Source organism: Peromyscus maniculatus, chromosome 4, assembly GCF_049852395.1.
Source record: "Peromyscus maniculatus bairdii isolate BWxNUB_F1_BW_parent chromosome 4, HU_Pman_BW_mat_3.1, whole genome shotgun sequence".
In the NCBI taxonomy this organism is placed as follows: domain Eukaryota; kingdom Metazoa; phylum Chordata; class Mammalia; order Rodentia; family Cricetidae; genus Peromyscus; species Peromyscus maniculatus.
Genome location: NC_134855.1, coordinates 124,009,537 through 124,027,540, shown reverse-complemented (window position 1 = coordinate 124,027,540; position 18,004 = coordinate 124,009,537). Strand labels below are relative to the sequence as shown.

At 45.1% G+C, this 18,004-nt stretch overlaps 1 protein-coding gene across 7 annotated transcripts in view; it reads right to left on the bottom strand.

Annotated features, from left to right (window-relative positions):
* Positions 1-1,813: 1,813 nt before the first annotated feature.
* Rin2 (Ras and Rab interactor 2) overlaps positions 1,814-18,004 on the bottom strand; it is a 214,052-nt gene continuing 197,861 nt past the window's right edge. For all 7 annotated transcript variants that reach the window (XM_076570778.1, XM_016002984.3, XM_016002985.3 and 4 more), the window contains 4 exons: positions 14,614-14,919; positions 12,244-12,375; positions 6,935-7,098; positions 1,814-3,809 (listed from right to left, as the gene is read on the bottom strand). In XM_076570778.1, the coding sequence (XP_076426893.1) occupies positions 3,489-3,809; positions 6,935-7,098; positions 12,244-12,375; positions 14,614-14,919 (923 nt within the window). In that variant the 3' untranslated portion in view covers positions 1,814-3,488. The remainder of the gene's footprint in view (positions 3,810-6,934; positions 7,099-12,243; positions 12,376-14,613; positions 14,920-18,004) is intronic.

Below are 18,004 nucleotides of genomic sequence, written 5' to 3'. Positions count from 1 at the left end.
AAAGTCAATATTCATGTGGCAAGTGTGGGTCAGCTGTCACTCACTCTTTGACACTAAGACATACTCTTTAAAACAGAACCTGCTTTCTGAAACACACCAGCTCTTTCCTCTCTCTCCTTCGCATCATCTGCTTGTGATTCTGTCCTGTAATATGATTTGGGGAGGAGGTCCTTTTTCCAGCTTGACTAAGGATCACCGAATGGCAAATAACATTTTGGGTCTCAAATTCACCCATATGAAAATGGTCTGGAAAAAAAAATCAAGGAGAGTTGGCATTTTGTTCTCAGAGTCTGCAGGCAATTACAACACGTGTCCCATGTACATAGAGCCCTTCCTGTGTTAGTTTTCACAGACATTTGGGGGTATAACTAGGCTATTAAACACCACTGGCCTTGCTTATTTTATATTTCTTACAGCAGATGAAAGTCAGAGCTGTTGGGGAGGAGAGACCACATTTGTGAATGGAGGCAGTCAGGCTCAGCTTCCTGTCTTTTGCATTTGCTTGTAGATCTAAAGTAACTTCCACATGATACAAACAACTTCACCAATTTCCATTTTTTTCCTGTGTCCCTAAGGGGGTCATATTTGGCAGGAGGTCCAACATCAAAAACAAAATCCCTTCCTCTGGCTAGTGTTCAAGATATTTTTAGGTCTGGAAGTGCATTCTCCTCTCCCTCCACCCGGCATGTATATTTTTACTCTGCTCTTTGTCTATCCAAACCCCACCAGGGTCTGTTTCCTGGCAAACTGAGAAGTGAGAAATGCCTGCGTGGGGGGAAAAATGAAGACACATGTGTTGAAACTCTGCCAGGGAAGCATTGCCCAATGACAAACTAGGGAAAGTCTTGTGATGTTTTCCTCTGCTCACTCTAGTTTGACTGATTCTGCTCTCACAGGGCCTGCTCAAACTGCCTAATTCAGATGCTGTGACCTGCTTCCAATCTAAGAGGAGTACCAATTCCTCAGCACAAGGACAGCATAATGGTCTAACTTTGCAGGGAGCTGGGGGGGCAGCTGTAGAGATGAGGGGGCAACTCTTCACTCCAAACATCAAAAGCAAGTTCATCCAGCTCTCCTGGTCTCTAAGCAGCTATCCTATGGATGTCTCAGAAGCCCTCTTAACTCCCTCCCTTCTGTCTGTCAGCAGGAATGCAATGCTGCCTTAGCAGTCAGGCATGGCTGCAATCACCACAACACTCACTAGTCTGCAGAAGAGCCGGCCTGGATTGTGGATTTTGCAATAGTCCTGAACTCTCAGCCAGGACAGAGCAGGGTTGCCTAAGGACAGGGAGGAGTTGTCTGCAGGGCCCTGACTGGCTCTGGGTTCAGATTAGCTGTGATTTGCCCTAGAGTCATCTGAGCCAAGTACTGTGCTGGCTAACCCTGCCAACACCTGCAGGTCACAGGCCATCTGTTTTCTCTTCCTGCTTCTTAATTTTTGTTCTATCAGTCCATAAACTTCTGAGCTAGGTCTTTATGTTTGCTCTTTACAACTACCAGATCAATGTGAAGTTTATTGCCATGTACTTTGCATGTGCGTTTGTGCGTGCGTGCGTGCGTGCGTGCGTGCGTGCGTGCGTGTGTATGTTATTTGAAACAGGGTCTCATTAGGTGAACCTTCATTCCAGGTGAACCTGAAACTCACAGAGATCCACCTGCCTCTGCCTCTGCCTCCCAAGTGTCCCAAGTGCTATGATGAAAGGCACAGGTCACCAAGCCCAGCCACTGTCATGTACATTTACCCAACATCTTTGGGTACCTGATTATATTCTGACTCTAAAACAAATCCCCCACAAAAAACACAACTGAAGAATATTGAAAAAATTATTTTACACAGGATTATTGTACAGTATTACAATGTATTTATGTGCAAAATTCCATTGAAAATCATTTACAAAAAAGAACAACACAGTATGTGCTGAGGGTTCTAGTATAACAAAAGCCAAGGATACAGTTACAAGGCCTCCCCAAACCAGATGCCTGTGCGTCCTTACACAGTACAGTAACATGTTTTTGTTTTTTGTTTCTGCAATGACCTGTATTACACCGATACACGACCCTTCTACTATGTGTGCCCAGAAATTCGTTTTATACAACATCTATCTAACTTCACCGTATATCCATGTTGTTTGTGTGTTTTCTCTTTGTTTTGTTTGTCATGCTGAGGATGGAACCCAGTATGCTAGTTGGTGCATGCCAGTTCTACCAGAGTCACATCCCAGCCACTGTCCATTATTACAATAAAGAGGAGTTTTTGGTTTGTTTTTGTTTTTGTCTTTTTGGTGCATTCTTTTCCCACCAGCATCTTACTGACCTCAACAAAAGCCATATTATACATTACTTGGTTTCTGCCTCCAAATAGTTGGATGCCATCAGTTTTTGGCTTACAAAATGGGCACAGGGAGCGTTATCCTTGATTTGCTTTCCCTTGTAGGGATTTTTAAAAGTGTTTCCCAAAGCAGATAGCATATGGAACAGACCTTTGTCAAACCTCACTGCAGCATGTATTTACAGTACCGACTCCTTTTCCTATGTCCTCCAAAGCCTGAACCTGCAGACTACATTCCTCAACCCCTCCTTAGAGTCTGTGTTTCTCTCTCTACCTCTCTCTACATTCATGTCTCTCCTAATCCTCAGCATCAATTGCTTAAAAATATAAGCAAACAACAAATAGTACGACAGCACTAAAAGTGAGCAAGGCAACAAACAGTACATCAGATTCTTCCAAGGCGGTCTGGGGCCAGTGTCAAGGATTGCTTTACGACAACCAGCAGCCTCTCCCCACAAAATTGCCGAAACGTCCAGTTACAGAAGAGAGACCCCTAAAACGCAATACTCTCAGATCCAGCAAGAGATTTATCTTCAAATATTAAATGTTAAATCACATGCATACTTATAGAATATTTTAAAGTTACAAAAATATCTTAAAAACCAATCCTGACAGTTTACCTGCAACTGCTATAAATTTTTCTATGAAATATAAAAAAAACACAAAGGCTCTTTGTAAAAAAAAAAAAAAGTATAGAATGAACGAAGGAGGAAAGAGGGGAAAGAGGGAAGGATGGAGCCGTCCACAGAGCTGAGAGGTACCTGACGCACTGCATCGGACAGTCTTGTCAACACCTGCTATGGAACCCAAGAGAAGAGCTTGTACCTTAAGTGTTTCCTCAGCACATATACAAACATGTAAGCCAGCCCAGAAGCTGGCCAAGGCTAAGCAGCCAGTGATCTCTGGACACCTGAACCATCAAATGCAATTCTCCATTTCTAGAGGAGAATCTTACTACTTTGTGAACCCCAGATACCTCATTTGGGCAATGTATCTAAAAGCTGCCCTTGGCTAAGTCAGCCTATGGATGGATGGCTTAGTCACTGATCTGAGGGGTCCTTGAGGAAGTGACTGTCTTTCAAGCTCAAACATGTGGCAGCCAGAAGGCTTGACTCCTAGCTCCCTTTTGGATGCATCAATGGGAAGTCCCATGTGTCCTCTATGAGGGAGTGAGGTCTTCCCCATTCTGGAAAATCACACCGTAAGGATCATTCTTGATTCGCTTGTAGACAAAGTGGAATATATGGGGTTGAGGCCGGCTGTGAAGCTCAGCCTTGATCTTTTGAGGATAAGTGTCCTCTGCCAACTGCTGCCATGTTTCATCCACGAAGAGAAAGAGGCTATACTCCTCAGGGTCCTCCACCTTAAACTTCTCCGCACAGAGCTGACACACATCCTCTGTGGTGATGTACGGTCTCACAAGGAGGGTCTTCCCTGTGCATCCGCTGTTGACCTCTTGAAAGGCAACTCGGAGGTAATTCTGCAAGTGGAAACAGAGATGTCAGGGGCAAGGGCAGACGAGAAAGCAAACATAGTTGAGAGGCTGAGAACTACTTCAAGGCTTGGGTTTTTCCTGACGTCTAGCTAGGCCACGTAGCTCAGACTGCCAGGGAAGACTCTGACTGGAACTCGGCAAGGACTGAGCTACCATGTTTAGCTCATTGCAAAGAGAAGCAACAGGAAGTCCCGTGAGCCCTGGTTTTCATCTTTCTTTGTCCACTATAAAACCAGCTGCTGAAAAAAAATCCGGAGTAAGAGTATGAACTACATCCAAAGCTGGGGGGTTTTCCCAGCTTGAAAAATAACCCTAAACAGCAGAAGGGTCTGGTCCAGGAGTTAGCAGGAGGGGATTAAAAACACTGAGACACACCAGCACATAGGATGCTCACTTTGTGCTCTTCTAGGAAGCCTAAGCAAAGACATTAACGCCTGGGCAAACTGCTGATGTCTGACCATTCTACCCAGATGGCGATCTCATGTGATGCAACCTTACAAAAGGCTCCCAGCAGCCCAGGGTGTGATGTGGGGAGAACCAGAGGGAGGAGATGTTGATTCTGCAAGAAAACTTTGGAGATGGAGCTGACTAAACACAACGTGGTGCTGCGGGAAGCCAAAGGAGATGGCTGTAAGCTTGGCATTGGGAATCATGTAGGTGCTCGCCACCCTGCAAGCTGTAAGTAAGCCTGTCGACTCCTACAACACAAGCCCAGGCAGTTGCCAAGATTTTGTTATTCTTGTAGCTCCATTATTTCCAGGTCCTTAAGAATGGTTATACACAGGCTGGCGAGATGGCTCAGCCATTAAAAGCTAGGCTCACAATCAAAACGATAAGAACAGTTACACACAAAACAGAGCAGTCCTAGTCAAATTCCAGCTGCATCCAGAGAACGCACACATTTTTGCTTCTTAGTTCTGGCGCCCCTGGTTGAGAGGGCCCAGCCTTTTGTCTCCTATGGCTGCCATAAGGCTTAGCAGGCATACAGGAATGGGGGGCGAGGCGGGCTCTTGTGTACTGTGGATGTTTCATGTCATGTGTAGGGAGGACATTGGCCAACCTGGTGACTTTGCAGAGGAGAGGCCAGGTCAAGTGGCACTCAGCTGGAGTGCCATGCTCTCAGATTTGAACATCTGTCTTCAGAGCACGTGCCATCAGACCATGCCTCTCTTCTCCCATCCCTGCCGACACTTTTTGCTTATTCAAGGACTCCTGAAGAGAGTAGCCTACATAGGAAACTGAGACACAGTCAGCATTTCACTGTGTTGGCTACTAAGGAGTCTTTTTCTTCCAGTAAAAGGGAGCGTTAGGGGTGTTTGTATTGATGACCTGCAGTACTGGCATTCCATTTCTGTATTTTTGTTTTCATCCATGATCTGGGTGCTCAAAAATCTCTCTCTTGGGTGGTACTGTGGGAAGACATGCCTCTTTAAAGTGAGTGAGGTCAGCGGGTAGAGCATGTGCCAAAGGAAGGGCTCTGTGGTGTGTGGGGATTGGGTACCATGGGTCTCTAGGTTAGGAACTTCTGGTAGTCAGTGGTGGTAACATAAGCAGGCAGAGATGCCTACTGAAGGAAGAATGTACTTTTCTCATTTTCTCTGATCTCAGAGGGTGCAGCCCCTCAGGACCTTCTCCATGCATAGCCTATATGGCAGTAGTCCAGTGGTCTGCATGAGCTAAATAACTTACCACGTGGATGCTCTTGAACAACCCAAGCAGGGGTGTGTGGGGGTGGGGCGGGGACAGGGCACAGCATGTGTTCTTGCTTTGTAGTTTGTGCATCTGGATGGAATTTCTGAGAAAATTGCAATCTTGGAGAAAAACGTGCTGACCTTGCTTTTCAAGTATGGGCTGACTTTGAACCAAAGGTTATTTTCAAAGCAATAAGAAATGGGAGAGAAAAGGCAAGGGAGGTGAATCCGGACACAGAGGCAAATTCATCCTGCCTTTCCAGGCTCCTGCTAGGGAACTGCTGTGTGTCACTTAGAAATAAAGCACAGCCAGGTTTCAGAGTTCCACAGAAGCCTTCAGATGACTACCCAAAGATGGTTGCAGACTGGTTCATTATCACTGACACCGGGCAAAAGTAAATCGGGAGTTGCCGGGTCAGGAAAAGGCTTCTGTAGCCCTAGTTCTCCTCCAGGGAATAAACTCATCGGGAAGCACACATGCCCAGCAGCCCAGCCTGGAAACCTAAGTGGGTCCTGGTTGCAATGTTCACTCTCAAACTCAGTCGCTGCCCAAAGTGCTGAGCTGAGACACCAGGGGATTCTGTTTGGCAAGTGAGGGAGGAAAGGGGGGAGGAGAGATGGAAAGATACCCTGTTGTACCTCCCCAAAGGGCGACCAGGTGGGCTGCAGGGTAAATGTCCACTGTTTTCTGAGGAAGCTGGATATCCGATGCCTTTGCCTGGGCTGCTCCTTCGGACATCCTGTCAGGTTAGGTCTTTAACAGCAGGCCAAATGTTTTAGGAGGAATCCTGCCCTAATTTGACTTGGTTGTCCTAACTGCAGCTAACTGTGGGCCACGCCTGTTTGTATATTTATACTTATGCTGGTGCTAAAGTGATTCACACTGAGTAGAAAGTGTACCTTGACTTGCGAAATTTTCTGTAAGTGCTAGGGATGGAACCCCAGGGCCTTGTACATTCAGTCTACCACCGAACTATACTACCAGCCGGGTTTTGAATCTGTACTTTTCCCCAGGCTAGCTATATTCGATATCATCCTCCTTGTGATGCTGGGCAGCAGTAATGAGCTGGCACAGCCAATCAGCCACAAGACCACAATCTTGACACAAAAAGTCCTCCCCATCATCCTTCTGTTTTTCTGAGTCAGGGTATTTGATGGGTTAGACACGGTCAATGCATTTTTTTTCTTTTTTATTATTATAGTGTAGTCAGTGGGGACATGGCCTGTTGAAAGCTGCGGTGCATCTCTGTACATGTTGAAAGAAACAGAAGTGATACAGCAGGGCCAGAGAATGGCTTCATTATTCTATTCCACCAGATGATTCATCTGAGCTGGGACTCAGGCCCTGAGCCCATGTGCTGCAGGAGACAGCCCCGCCTTCCTAGAAGAGGGAAATATGGAGGGGACTGGGGGACGTACCTGAAAGTCATCTACAGAGGGGATGGTCCGGTTGGTGGTTCTCCGCTTGTGCCACTGCCTCAGGGTGTCCCTGGCCTCTGAGCTGAGCAGCCTCGCAGCCTGTTCTTCTTGGAAATTCTTTATCAGAGACAGGGCTCCATAGGCGCTTGTCAAGTAATAGCCTCCTGGAAGGGCAGAGAAAGTGGGTCCTCAAGAGTGTCACGCTGGTGAGGACAGTGGAGGTGCACTAGTGTTAAGGGCATATTGTACACAGTTGTCCTTGGGTGTCCTTGGAGGGGGTGGAGTCTAGGATCTGACCCCTGTGCACTAAAATCTATGGATGCTTAAATATTCATATACAATGGCACAGTATTTGCATACAATCTACACAATACTCCTGTAAATCTTTTATTTATTTATTTATTTATTTATTTATTTTTGTTTTGTTTTTCGAGACAGGGTTTCTCTGTGTAGTTTTGGTGCTTGTCCTGGATCTCGCTCTGTAGACCAGGTTGGCCTCGAACTCACAGAGATCTGCCTGGCTCTGCCTCCCGAGTACTGGGATTAAAGGCATGTGCTACCACCACCCGGCTACTCCTGTAAATCTTAAATCATGGCTGGGTGACTTATTATACCCCATACAATAGAAACACTACATCAAGAACTGAAGAAGGGGTTGGGGAGTTAGCTCAGCGCAAGGCTCTGGGTTTGGTCCTCAGCTCCGGAAAGAAAAAGGACAATGAAAAAAGTTGTATATGTTCATTTCATTTTTTCCCTAAATATTTACCGCCCATGGTTGGTTGAATCCATAGGCGCAGAACCTTTGCATGTGGAAGGAGATTGTGATTTCCCCATCACTTCCACAGAGGCATACATCAAAGAGCACATCCCTCACATCTTCATCCCTCTGTTCAAGCCCTCATCTCAACCAGATTCATGGAGTTATCCAAGCCTGTGCTGGGACCAGGGAGCACTGAAAAGCTGATCATTTCTGTTTCCACATTTAAGAAAAATGATTAACATGTTAAAGAGAGGGGTGTACCTCTAGGAGTACCCTAAAATTATCTCTTGTGTTTGTGGGGAGTGCTAATAGGCATACTACATTGTAAGGTGCCTATGTATTTTCCTAGGTTTGTCTTAAAAATAATTAGTTGTTTGCAGCAGAATGTGTAAATGTGCTTGGGTGACACTAGGGGGCACCTTAAATGTGTAGCAAGAATTCTCATGGCACATTTTATGATTAAAGGCATTCTTTGTCAAAATATCAATTGAAGTTCTATTATGTGTCCAAGACAGAGTTGGGGGGAGGGAGAGCTTAAGAAAAAGGACCTAAATCCCTGCATCCCTGCTCCTCAGAAGTGGAGAATCCCTGCTCCCCAGAAGTGTACACACACACACACACACACACACACACACACACACACACACACACACATATATATTGGTCTTTTTTTGAGACAGGGCTTCATTGTGTAGCTTTTGGAGGCTATCCTGGAACTCGCTCTGTAGACCAGGCTGGTCTTGAACTCACAGAGATCCGCTTGCCTTTTCAAGTGCTGGGATTAAAGGCATGCACCCCCAGCACCCGTCATGGAGACACATATTAAAGAAAATAGGCACTGATGGTTCATTAATGCATAGGACCAGACATTCATTGCAATTAAGCGAGTTATTTCCCGAAGTGTCACTTTCGTGGCCAAAGCAATGAATTGCTCACACTGGGCCTTGCAGAACCCTCTCTAATCAATGTGCAGGAATTAAATGGTTTACCACTCAAGGAGCATGGATAGCAGGCCTGTGAGCCTGCGCTGGGTTGAACTTGGCAAAGAGGCTTTGTTGTTTACAGTCACTAATGGAGATTTCTCTCTTGCTTTCTTAGCAGAGCTTTATGGTGCTGGGCCTCATGTACACCAGGCAAGTGCTTTATCATGTGAACACACCCCCAACCCAGGACAGCCCACGGCTTTTTGTTTAGAGTTTTCCTGACCCTACCACCCATGATTTAAGAACTCTAGGGCAACCTCTGCTATAAATTATTGATCTTAGTATTTGCCCCATGAGCAAATCACACATGACTCAGTGTAAAATGCTAGATAAAGCGTGAATCGCCACACAATGGAGTTCAGGGAATCTATAAGGACTTCAGGAATCTCAACGGACTCTGTCCTGCATGTCAGCATTTAACTGTGGCTCTGGGAGCTACAATCCCTGTGGGATGGTGAAGGGTTCCCTGGACTTTCAATTTGATACCATGGCCCTGATGTGCTCAGGCCACTAAGGAGAAAACCTCAAATGCTGGAAACACAGACTTGACCATATTCTGAAACATGTGGATACAATTAGAGGAAGGTTTTACGTTTCAGCAAAACTATATCCCACCATAAGCGAGAGCTCTGAGCTTGCAAGGGCATCTACGGTGCTGGGTCTGTAAATGAGAATACCTGCTTACACAGCAGAAAAAGCATGTGACTGCTGTAAAGCCAACCCAAGGGAGCTTTGGACAGGCCACAGAAAGCAAGGATCTGTGACACATGACCGCAGCTCCTCTAGATCTGGATTGGAGGAGCTGAAGTTCAATGCCCTGCCGTTTACTCTAGAGCTACGGCCAGCTTGCCTGGGCCATGCCCTCCTGAGGAAGGAAGGTAAGCAGTGTCATAGTTCATGCAGAGGAGCACACCGGCTGTTCTTATGTCAGTGTGCAGTGTGACCTTGTTTTTGTTTTTGTTTTCCCTCACGGGGATTCCTGCAGGGGAAGACAATCCTGCCCATCTGTCACCCACAGTACTTATGATGTTCTCCTTTAAGAAGAAAAGCTTGAAACACGGGGCCAGAAAAAGGGGCAGGAAATGGTTGTCTCTGTCCTCAGACCACAAGACGTAAGCATCTGTCTGTCCTAAGTACATACTGTCAGTAAGAGAAGGGTGATTTTCTAAGGGAGACTGGCACCCTCTTTTCCTCAAAGCCTCAAGGGGTCTTCTTGCTACCAGAAACCACCAAAATAAACCCTAAGCTACAATAATCCCATGGTGGGGAAAGGGAAGGCTTGCCACTGGACCTAAAACATCTACCTCGGTGCCTGGACAAAGCCACATTCATTTTCTCTCTCCGGCCCAGTTCCAGGAAAGTGAAAAGACACAGTGGGTCTTATGGGCTCCTAATAGAGCCTATGAGTCCCTGGCTGAGAATTCCACTGAGAGGGTATGAACCAGAGGGAGATAAAGACAGGAAGAGCTCGTTCATATCTGCCTCTGGTTGGAGACAGGATGGAGGATACTTATCCAAAGTTGGCACTGACCAGAAAGGGAGAGGGAGGGCATGCCTTGGAGACAAGGGCCAGTAGGTCTTTGATAGGAAACCCAAGCCTAGCAGATTCACATTAGAGGACTGAGGACAGTCCAGGACATTCTGGGGATGATAATGCATTTGCTTTCCTCCATGGGAGATGCCTAGGTGATGAATGCCCTGGGGAATCCCAAGCGCAGGTGGACCTTTGTACTCAAGCCCAGACCGAAACTCGACAGGAACAGGAAAAACACAGCTGCACCCTCAGAGTCTGTCTGGGTGTCCTAGGAATTTCTGAAAATGATTGACAGCTGGGCACACAGGCCCTGATTTGTCTCCTTGCAGAAGGAGCAGTTCACAGGTGAGTCCCACTTCTTGCCGCCTTTCAAGGTTGTGAGCTATGTAGTCAAGCATCCAAAAGATTTTCATGATTCAACCTCTAACTGATGCAGAAGGAGAAAGAATTTCCTCTGCGAAGACACAGGCAGGACAAGACTGAACCTGAACACCGAGGTCAACGGGAAGCAAACCAATGCTGTTTGTATGTTTAAAACAATTCTTTTTTAAAAAGGTGCAGCTTTTCATTAATTTTTAGTGATAACAATAGCAAGTTATTTTTCTAGCAGTATAAGTATTCTTTAATAGAAAGTCAGTAGCTTCCTAAATAAAAGAAGCTATATATAAAAAAAGGAGCTATATCTTTTTTAAAAAATGTACCATTCAAAGGGCAGGGGCTATAACTCAGTGGTCGGCTGCTTGCCTTGCATGTATGAGGCCCTAGGGTCAATTCTTAGTACTGAAAAAAACAAACACATACCAAAAGAAAAAGATAATCTATTAAATGTTTAATTCTACTAAATTAAATTTCTATTGTCGGGCTTGGTTGCATTTTCTCCTTTCTAAATTTTTATTTTTCTACAATGAAATACTATTACTACTGTGATTTTAAAAAGTTGGTATAGTACATTTTTGTTTGTTTCAATAGATATCATGCTGTCTCAAACTCACTATTTAATCAAGGATAACCTTGAATTTCTGATCCCCTCCCCACAAGTGCTAGGATTACAGGCATGCACTAAAATACCCAGACAAGTACATAGTTTTAAATTAAAAAAACAATTAGTCCTATGGTTAACCAGTAAGATGACAAGGACCAACTCCCCCTGTCCCCATAACTGGTTTTCCAGCCACAGGATTGTATTTGGGGTTATAAAGATGCTTTGGAGCTAGATAGAGGTGGTGGTTGTTCAACAGACTATACGTTTTGTTTTCTTGTTTTTGTTTTTCGAGACAGAGTTTCTCTGTGTAGTTTTGGTGCCTGTCCTGGATCTCGCTCTGTAGACCAGGCTGGCCTTGAACTCACAGAGATCCACCTGGTTCAGCCTCCCCAGTGCTGGGATTAAAGGCGTGTGCCACCACTGCCACCCGGCATCAACAGCCAATATGTACTATCCATTGCTAGACTGCTCTCTGTGCATGTGGGCATTCGTGTGTGTGTGTGTGTGTGTGTGTGTGTGTGTGTGTGTGTGTGTGTTTGTGCATGAAGGTGGACACCAGAGGACAACCTTGGGTGTTATTCCTCAGATGCCATACACCTTGTTTTTTGAGAAAGGATCTCTCATTGGCCTGGAGCTCACTGATTTGTCAGGCTGCCTGGCTAGTCAGCCCTAGCATTCCACCCGTCTCCAGTGTTACATCTGGGCTTCCCCACTGTTGGGATTGCTGATGTACACCTCCATGTCGAGCTTTTTGATGTGCATGCTGGGGGCTTGAACTCAGGTCCACAAGCACTTCACTGGCTGAGCTCTTTTCCCAACTCTCATTGTGCTTTCTGAGATAGGCCTTTGCTATGTAGCTCAGGCCTGTCTGGGTCCTATAACCTTGCTGCTTCTACCTCCTAAATGCTGGTGACAGGTGTGGACCACCGTGCCCAGTTTCAAAATGGCTAATTTTACATTCCATGAATCTCATGTCAGTTTTAAAATGTGTAACCCCTGCTAACTGGCCCCCTAGCTGCCTAGTTCCTCTGACACACCAGGGTACATTACCTTCTCCATGCAGCAGTGACGGGTCTAAGAGCTCCATCATGTACTCGATCTCAGTGTCCAATTCAAGCATGTCACACTGGGCTATGACATAGGTCAGCACAGGCAAGAAGTCATCCGCACCATACATCCTCCCTAGGATCAGGAAGAGAGGGCAAAGTAGGATATTTTTATCAATGTCTCTTTTTTTTTCACATCCTATTTGCTGCTATTATTAGCCACCAAGGAGTCATGCTGGGGAAATGTGCTACTTATAAACAGGCGTAGGAGTTTCTGGAATTCTACCTACGTGGCCCTAGACTCTTCCTCTACTGTTTACTGAGACCAGCCCTTGCTCACAGTCTCAGAATGAATGCCTATGGGACAGTCAACCCAGTTCAGATTTTCTTCCCATTTTTAAGATTTATACACTAGAACAAAGTGCCTGTGTTTTAAACTGTTAGCAAGGTATGATATAAACCCTTAATAAAATCTTTCCTTGGGCTAACTCTTTCTAGCTCACTTACTGATCACAAATGCAATGACAGATCAAACTTAAACCAGGAAAAGATTTTGCTCTCTGCTCAATGTTCATTTAATTTAATTTATTTAAATGTGTGTTGATGATAGCACCTGATTAATAGCAATATATAGTAAACAAACAAACAAATAAAACAGTCCTTATTTCTCATGTTCTTTGCGATGGTGGCTCTTTGTTTGTTTGTTTGGTTGGTTTTGGTTTTTTGAGACAGGGTTTCTCTGTAGCTTTGGTGCCTGTCCTGGATCTTGTTCTATAGACCAGGCTGGCCTCGAACTCACAGAGATCCACCTGGCTCTGTCTCCCAAGTGCTGGGATTAAAGGCGTGTGCCACCACCACCCGGCCTGCAATGGTGGTTCTTAACTGTGGTTACTTTGCTGACCAAGAGAACATGTACAGTATCTGGAAACATTTTTCAGATCACAGCTGGAAGGTGAGAGTGGGAACGGTATCCAGGAGGCCGCTCGGCTTCCCCACAGGGAGCAGGACAGCCCGCACAATGAAGTCGGTCATGACTGAACCGTCGCTAGTGTGCAGGTGGAGAGACGGTGCTGCAGAACAATGCAATGCTGAGCAGGTATTATTCTGGAAAATTTTATAAATGATCTCATGCACTATAGAGATATGTGCTTCAAATTTCAGAGGCCATGTCTAGCCACAGACTGGCAACAGTTTATGGGCTCTGGTGTGTGTGTGTGTGTGTGTGTGTGTGTGTGTGTGTGTGTGTGTGTGTACATGCACAAGTGTGTGCATGCATGTAGGGGCCAGAGGTTGACATTAGTTAGGTATCTTCCTCACTTGCTCTTTTCTGTATTTACTGAGGCAGAGTCTCTCCTGAACCTGGAGTTCACCTATTCGGCTATTCTAGCTATTCACCTTACCACGGGGATCCTGTCCCTGTCTCCTGGTGTGGGACTGTGGGTAGGCTACTACACACATCCACCCAGCATTTCTGTGGATGCTGGGAATCTGAACTCTGGTCCTTATGCTTGCCTGACAAATGCTTTGCCTGGGGAACCATCTCCCTGGTCCCAAGAGCTCAGAGGTTAAGGTCCTCACTCAGCAGTCTGCAGTGCACATACATTCTTATCTAATCTAGCAATGGGTAACAGAGTCCATGGCTTCTCTACTAAGGCAATTTCTGTCAGGAAAAAGTTGATAATTGACCGCTGTATTACAGGAAGCTCTCTGAAGGCCAGAACAGGGCGGATTTGGTCACTAACCATGAATCATGGGGTACTTCTGCATCTTGAGGAAAGAGCCTGGGGAAATCTGAGGACTTATTTCCTACTTTGTAATTCTTTGATGAGTTCCGATCTCAATGCTTCAGCCCATACTAAAGAACTGACTAACGCAGCCTCACTTTTACCAAACATTCCAGATTTCTCATACACGTGCTGTAGATTATCAGCATAAGCCCTCATGGGCCTGTGTGTGGTAGAGGTTCTCACTAATATTCTCATTGCACTTGGGGTTCAGATTGAGTTGTCTCACATAATTCTCAGTTATGAAGGAGAGGGTCATATGTAAAAACAGATGTGGAAACTGCAGGGCAGAAGATTAAGGCGGTGAAGACCCCAGTAAAGAAACACCTTCACAGTGGGAGGGCAACGTGGTCATAAGCACTCCATCGCACTAACGCTGTTATTTACCTCAGCACTGTAGGCAACTCTTACTTTGTCCTTATCCGAGACCACTGACTGAGATGACTCTGTTGCACAAGGCTCATTTGACAAATTCCACCAGCAGCGCTTACATTTCTATAGGCTGATAGAGGAAACTGAGAGCCGGAAGGGAAGGGACACTGGGGCTCGACTGGAAGTCTGGACACAGAGTGACAGATAGGCTGCCTCACCTGAGTTGTTCTCCATGACAGTGTAGATGAGCTTGCAGACCCGAAGCAGAAGCATGACTTTCTTTTCTGGCGAATACATCTTCTGCATGGTCATGAATTTCACTTTGATTTTCTCCAGGTCCACCAAGTCAGGGGTCGGGGCAAAGACCCCCAGCTCCTGTGGGTTCCTCTGGCGCACGAGTTGCAGGTTTTCCTTGAGTTGTTTCCACGAGCCGTCAGCTGTGTGGAAGTCCTTCAGCATGGCCTCCACGTGGCCCTTGAGGGGCTTCAAGATGCATTTGTGCATAGCCTTCTCCAACACCACATCTGCCAAAGAAAACGCAGCTACTGTGACCATTGTCTGAAGAGAGAATTGCAACTGGCGCTCTCTCGGGATGCACATCTGTGCCTTCAGAGGAGAAGGCAAACATGTCATCAGGATATTTAACATGCAACAGACTACACACAGAACCACCAGGACTCACATGCCAGGAAAAGTGACCTTTCCCTGGTCATACCTTCCTTACGCACAATCAATAAAACAAGCAGGCTTAGCCGGGCGGTGGTGGCGCACGCCTTTAATCCCAGCACTCGGGAGGCAGAGGCAGGCGGATCTCTGTGAGTTCGAGGCCAGCCTGGGCTACCAAGTGAGTTCCAGGAAAGGCGCAAAGCTACACAGAGAAACCCTGTCTCGAAAAACCAAAAAAAAAAAAAAAAAACAAGCAGGCTTATTTTAATCTCCCTACATACAAGTAAATATTTCAGAAGACCTTCTTCTGATCCAGGTGTACTACTGTCCCTTCCTGTTACTATGTTAGTTTATAGGATTTTCTTCCTTTTAAAAAAATGCGTGTGTGTGAGAGGGCGAGGGTGGATATATGCTATGGCAAGAACATGGCAGCCAGAGGACTACTGCAGGCATCTAGTCTCATCTCATACCTTATTTGAGGCAGGGTCTCTTCTCTGTTGTGGTCCACTGCTGTGTACGTCAGGCTAGCTGGTTTACAAGCTAAAGGGGTTCTAATACTGAAGGTGTGATCTTGGATTGGATTTGGAACCAAACACCTCATCTCATTTGCAACAGGGGGCATCAGTGGGGTATTAGGTGAGATCTGAATACAGCCTGCAGCTTTGGTAACTGTGTAAACACAGCTTCAATATTGTTTTTTCAAGTTTGATAACTATACCATAGTTTGCTTGGGTTTTAGGAAACACAATGAAAATCGGGGCAAAGGGGCCATAATGATTCAGAAACAAGGAAGGTGTGTGTGTGTGTGTGTGTGTGTGTGTGTGTGTGTGTGTGTACAATGAGAAAGAAGAACAAAGGGACTGTGACAAAGGGCTAACACTGGGGAATCTGGGTGGAGGCGGGGCATTTCTTTGTATTATTTGTGCAATTTTCCTGTAAGTCTGATACTATTTCAAAATGAAAAGTTGAAACATTTACATTCCTATGGAGTTAGGAAAACCTTTACGTGTGGGTGGAGTTACTTTTTCCTTCTTTGAATGGTCACCCAGTTTCCATTGCCGATACTAAAATGGACAGTAATATAAATCTGTGTTTCCAGGCTGAAGAGAATTTGCCCAATGATAAATTCTCTGCTTTTTCAGTGCCAGCTTTTTCATCTAACATGCTGCAGTTCTCATCAATTCCACCTGAGTCATACTGTGGTGACTAACTGATATATGACACTAATATGGTTCCATTTTGCAAGTGCACGGATCCACTTATTTCTAAGACTGGAAAGAGTTGGGTTCTTTCTCTGGCCTCTGAAATTCTTGATATTGGGTTAGGTCATATTGAATTCAGATTACTGTCTATTATTAGAAGTCTGGGGGTGGAGAATAATCTAAGTCAGATGTGCAAATCACGAACAACTTGACTGTACCTCCAAGTCAGAACTGAATCTAGAGGTTAATGTTGATCCCATAGTGACCAGATTTCCTCAGCCTTGGTTTCCTTTGTTCCTCCACTTCCACACTCTATCTTTTTTTAAAGATTAAAATAGATGCTCAAGGGGTTAATAGAAAGAAGAAAAAGCAGAACAACACTCTCACTTCACGTCAGACATTAAACAGGTCACTTGGTTTGTGTTAATAAGCTTGTGTGACTTCATAGCTTCTTTGACTTTATCCTGCATGATCATTACCATAAAAAAAATCAATAACAGCAACTGAGTGCTTAGATGAGCTAAGCCCTATGCAGATACTTCACTTAATAATAATCTAATCCTTGTAACAGCTCCTTACTTTTGCATAACATTAATACTATGCATATTTTACAGATGACGAAGCAGAAGTACATAAATGGCTTGCTTGAGGAGACGTGGCTACTTGGAACAAGCACTTAGACAGCTTTTCAAGGTAAATCATCTATTTTTTTTCTTTCTCTCCTTTTTGGTGTGCTAGGGATCAAACTCAGGGCCTTGAGCATATTGAACAAGTTTTCTAACACTGAGCGGCACTCTCCACCAGCCCCTAAGTAAGTGATTTTAAATTTCAAGTCACTTTGTAAGCACTAACCAATTTGTTTATCTCATTCAAGCGTTCTGAAAGCGGCATTCATGAATATCACTCACCTGCACCTTGGTAGAACAGGTCTCCAAAGAAGTGGATGGGTCATGCCAATCATTAATTAGGAATGCATATAAATGTTTGGAGCAGTGCTTTTCATTATTGCTCCAAATTGGAGAGAATCCAAAACCTACTTCAACATAATGGCTGCATGGGATATATTCACACTGTAGTGTACTACAATGGGTCTCAGACAATGGGACACATTCATTCAGTGAAGAAGCACACTGTTCCACGTGCAGTATGTGTGAAACTCCAGACGCCACACTGGGAGTGAAAGAGGCATGATACGCAAATCTCCCACAGCCTTTCATCTCTATAAAGTCTAACACAGGTTGGCAGTTGCCCTTGGGAAGGAACCAAGGGTCACAGGGCCACTTTGGTGTATGTGAGGAGGATGAAGAAGTTCTGCTTCCAGATTTAGGTGGTCCTATATGAGTGTCCATATATTAGACTCAATGCTTAAGACTTTATGCACTTTATGTATGCAAATACCCAAGTATGCAAATACCCAAGTGCTGTGGAATAATCCTTTTGTATACTATGAAGATGTATTGTTCTCCTTGGTTTAATAAATAGCCAGCTGGCCAATAGCTAGGCAGGAAGAGGTTAGGTGGGAGAGTCAGACTGAGAGAACTCTGGGAAGAAGAAGAGTGGAGTTGCCAGCTAGACGCAGAGGGAACAGGATGTGTGAAAAATGAGGTAACAAGCCATGAGCCATGTAGCAACATGTAAATTAGTAGAAATGGATTAATTTAAGTTATAAGAGCTAGTTTAAGCTATCAGCAGAGCATTTATAGCTGATAATAAGTCTCTGTGTTGTTATTTGGGAGCTGGC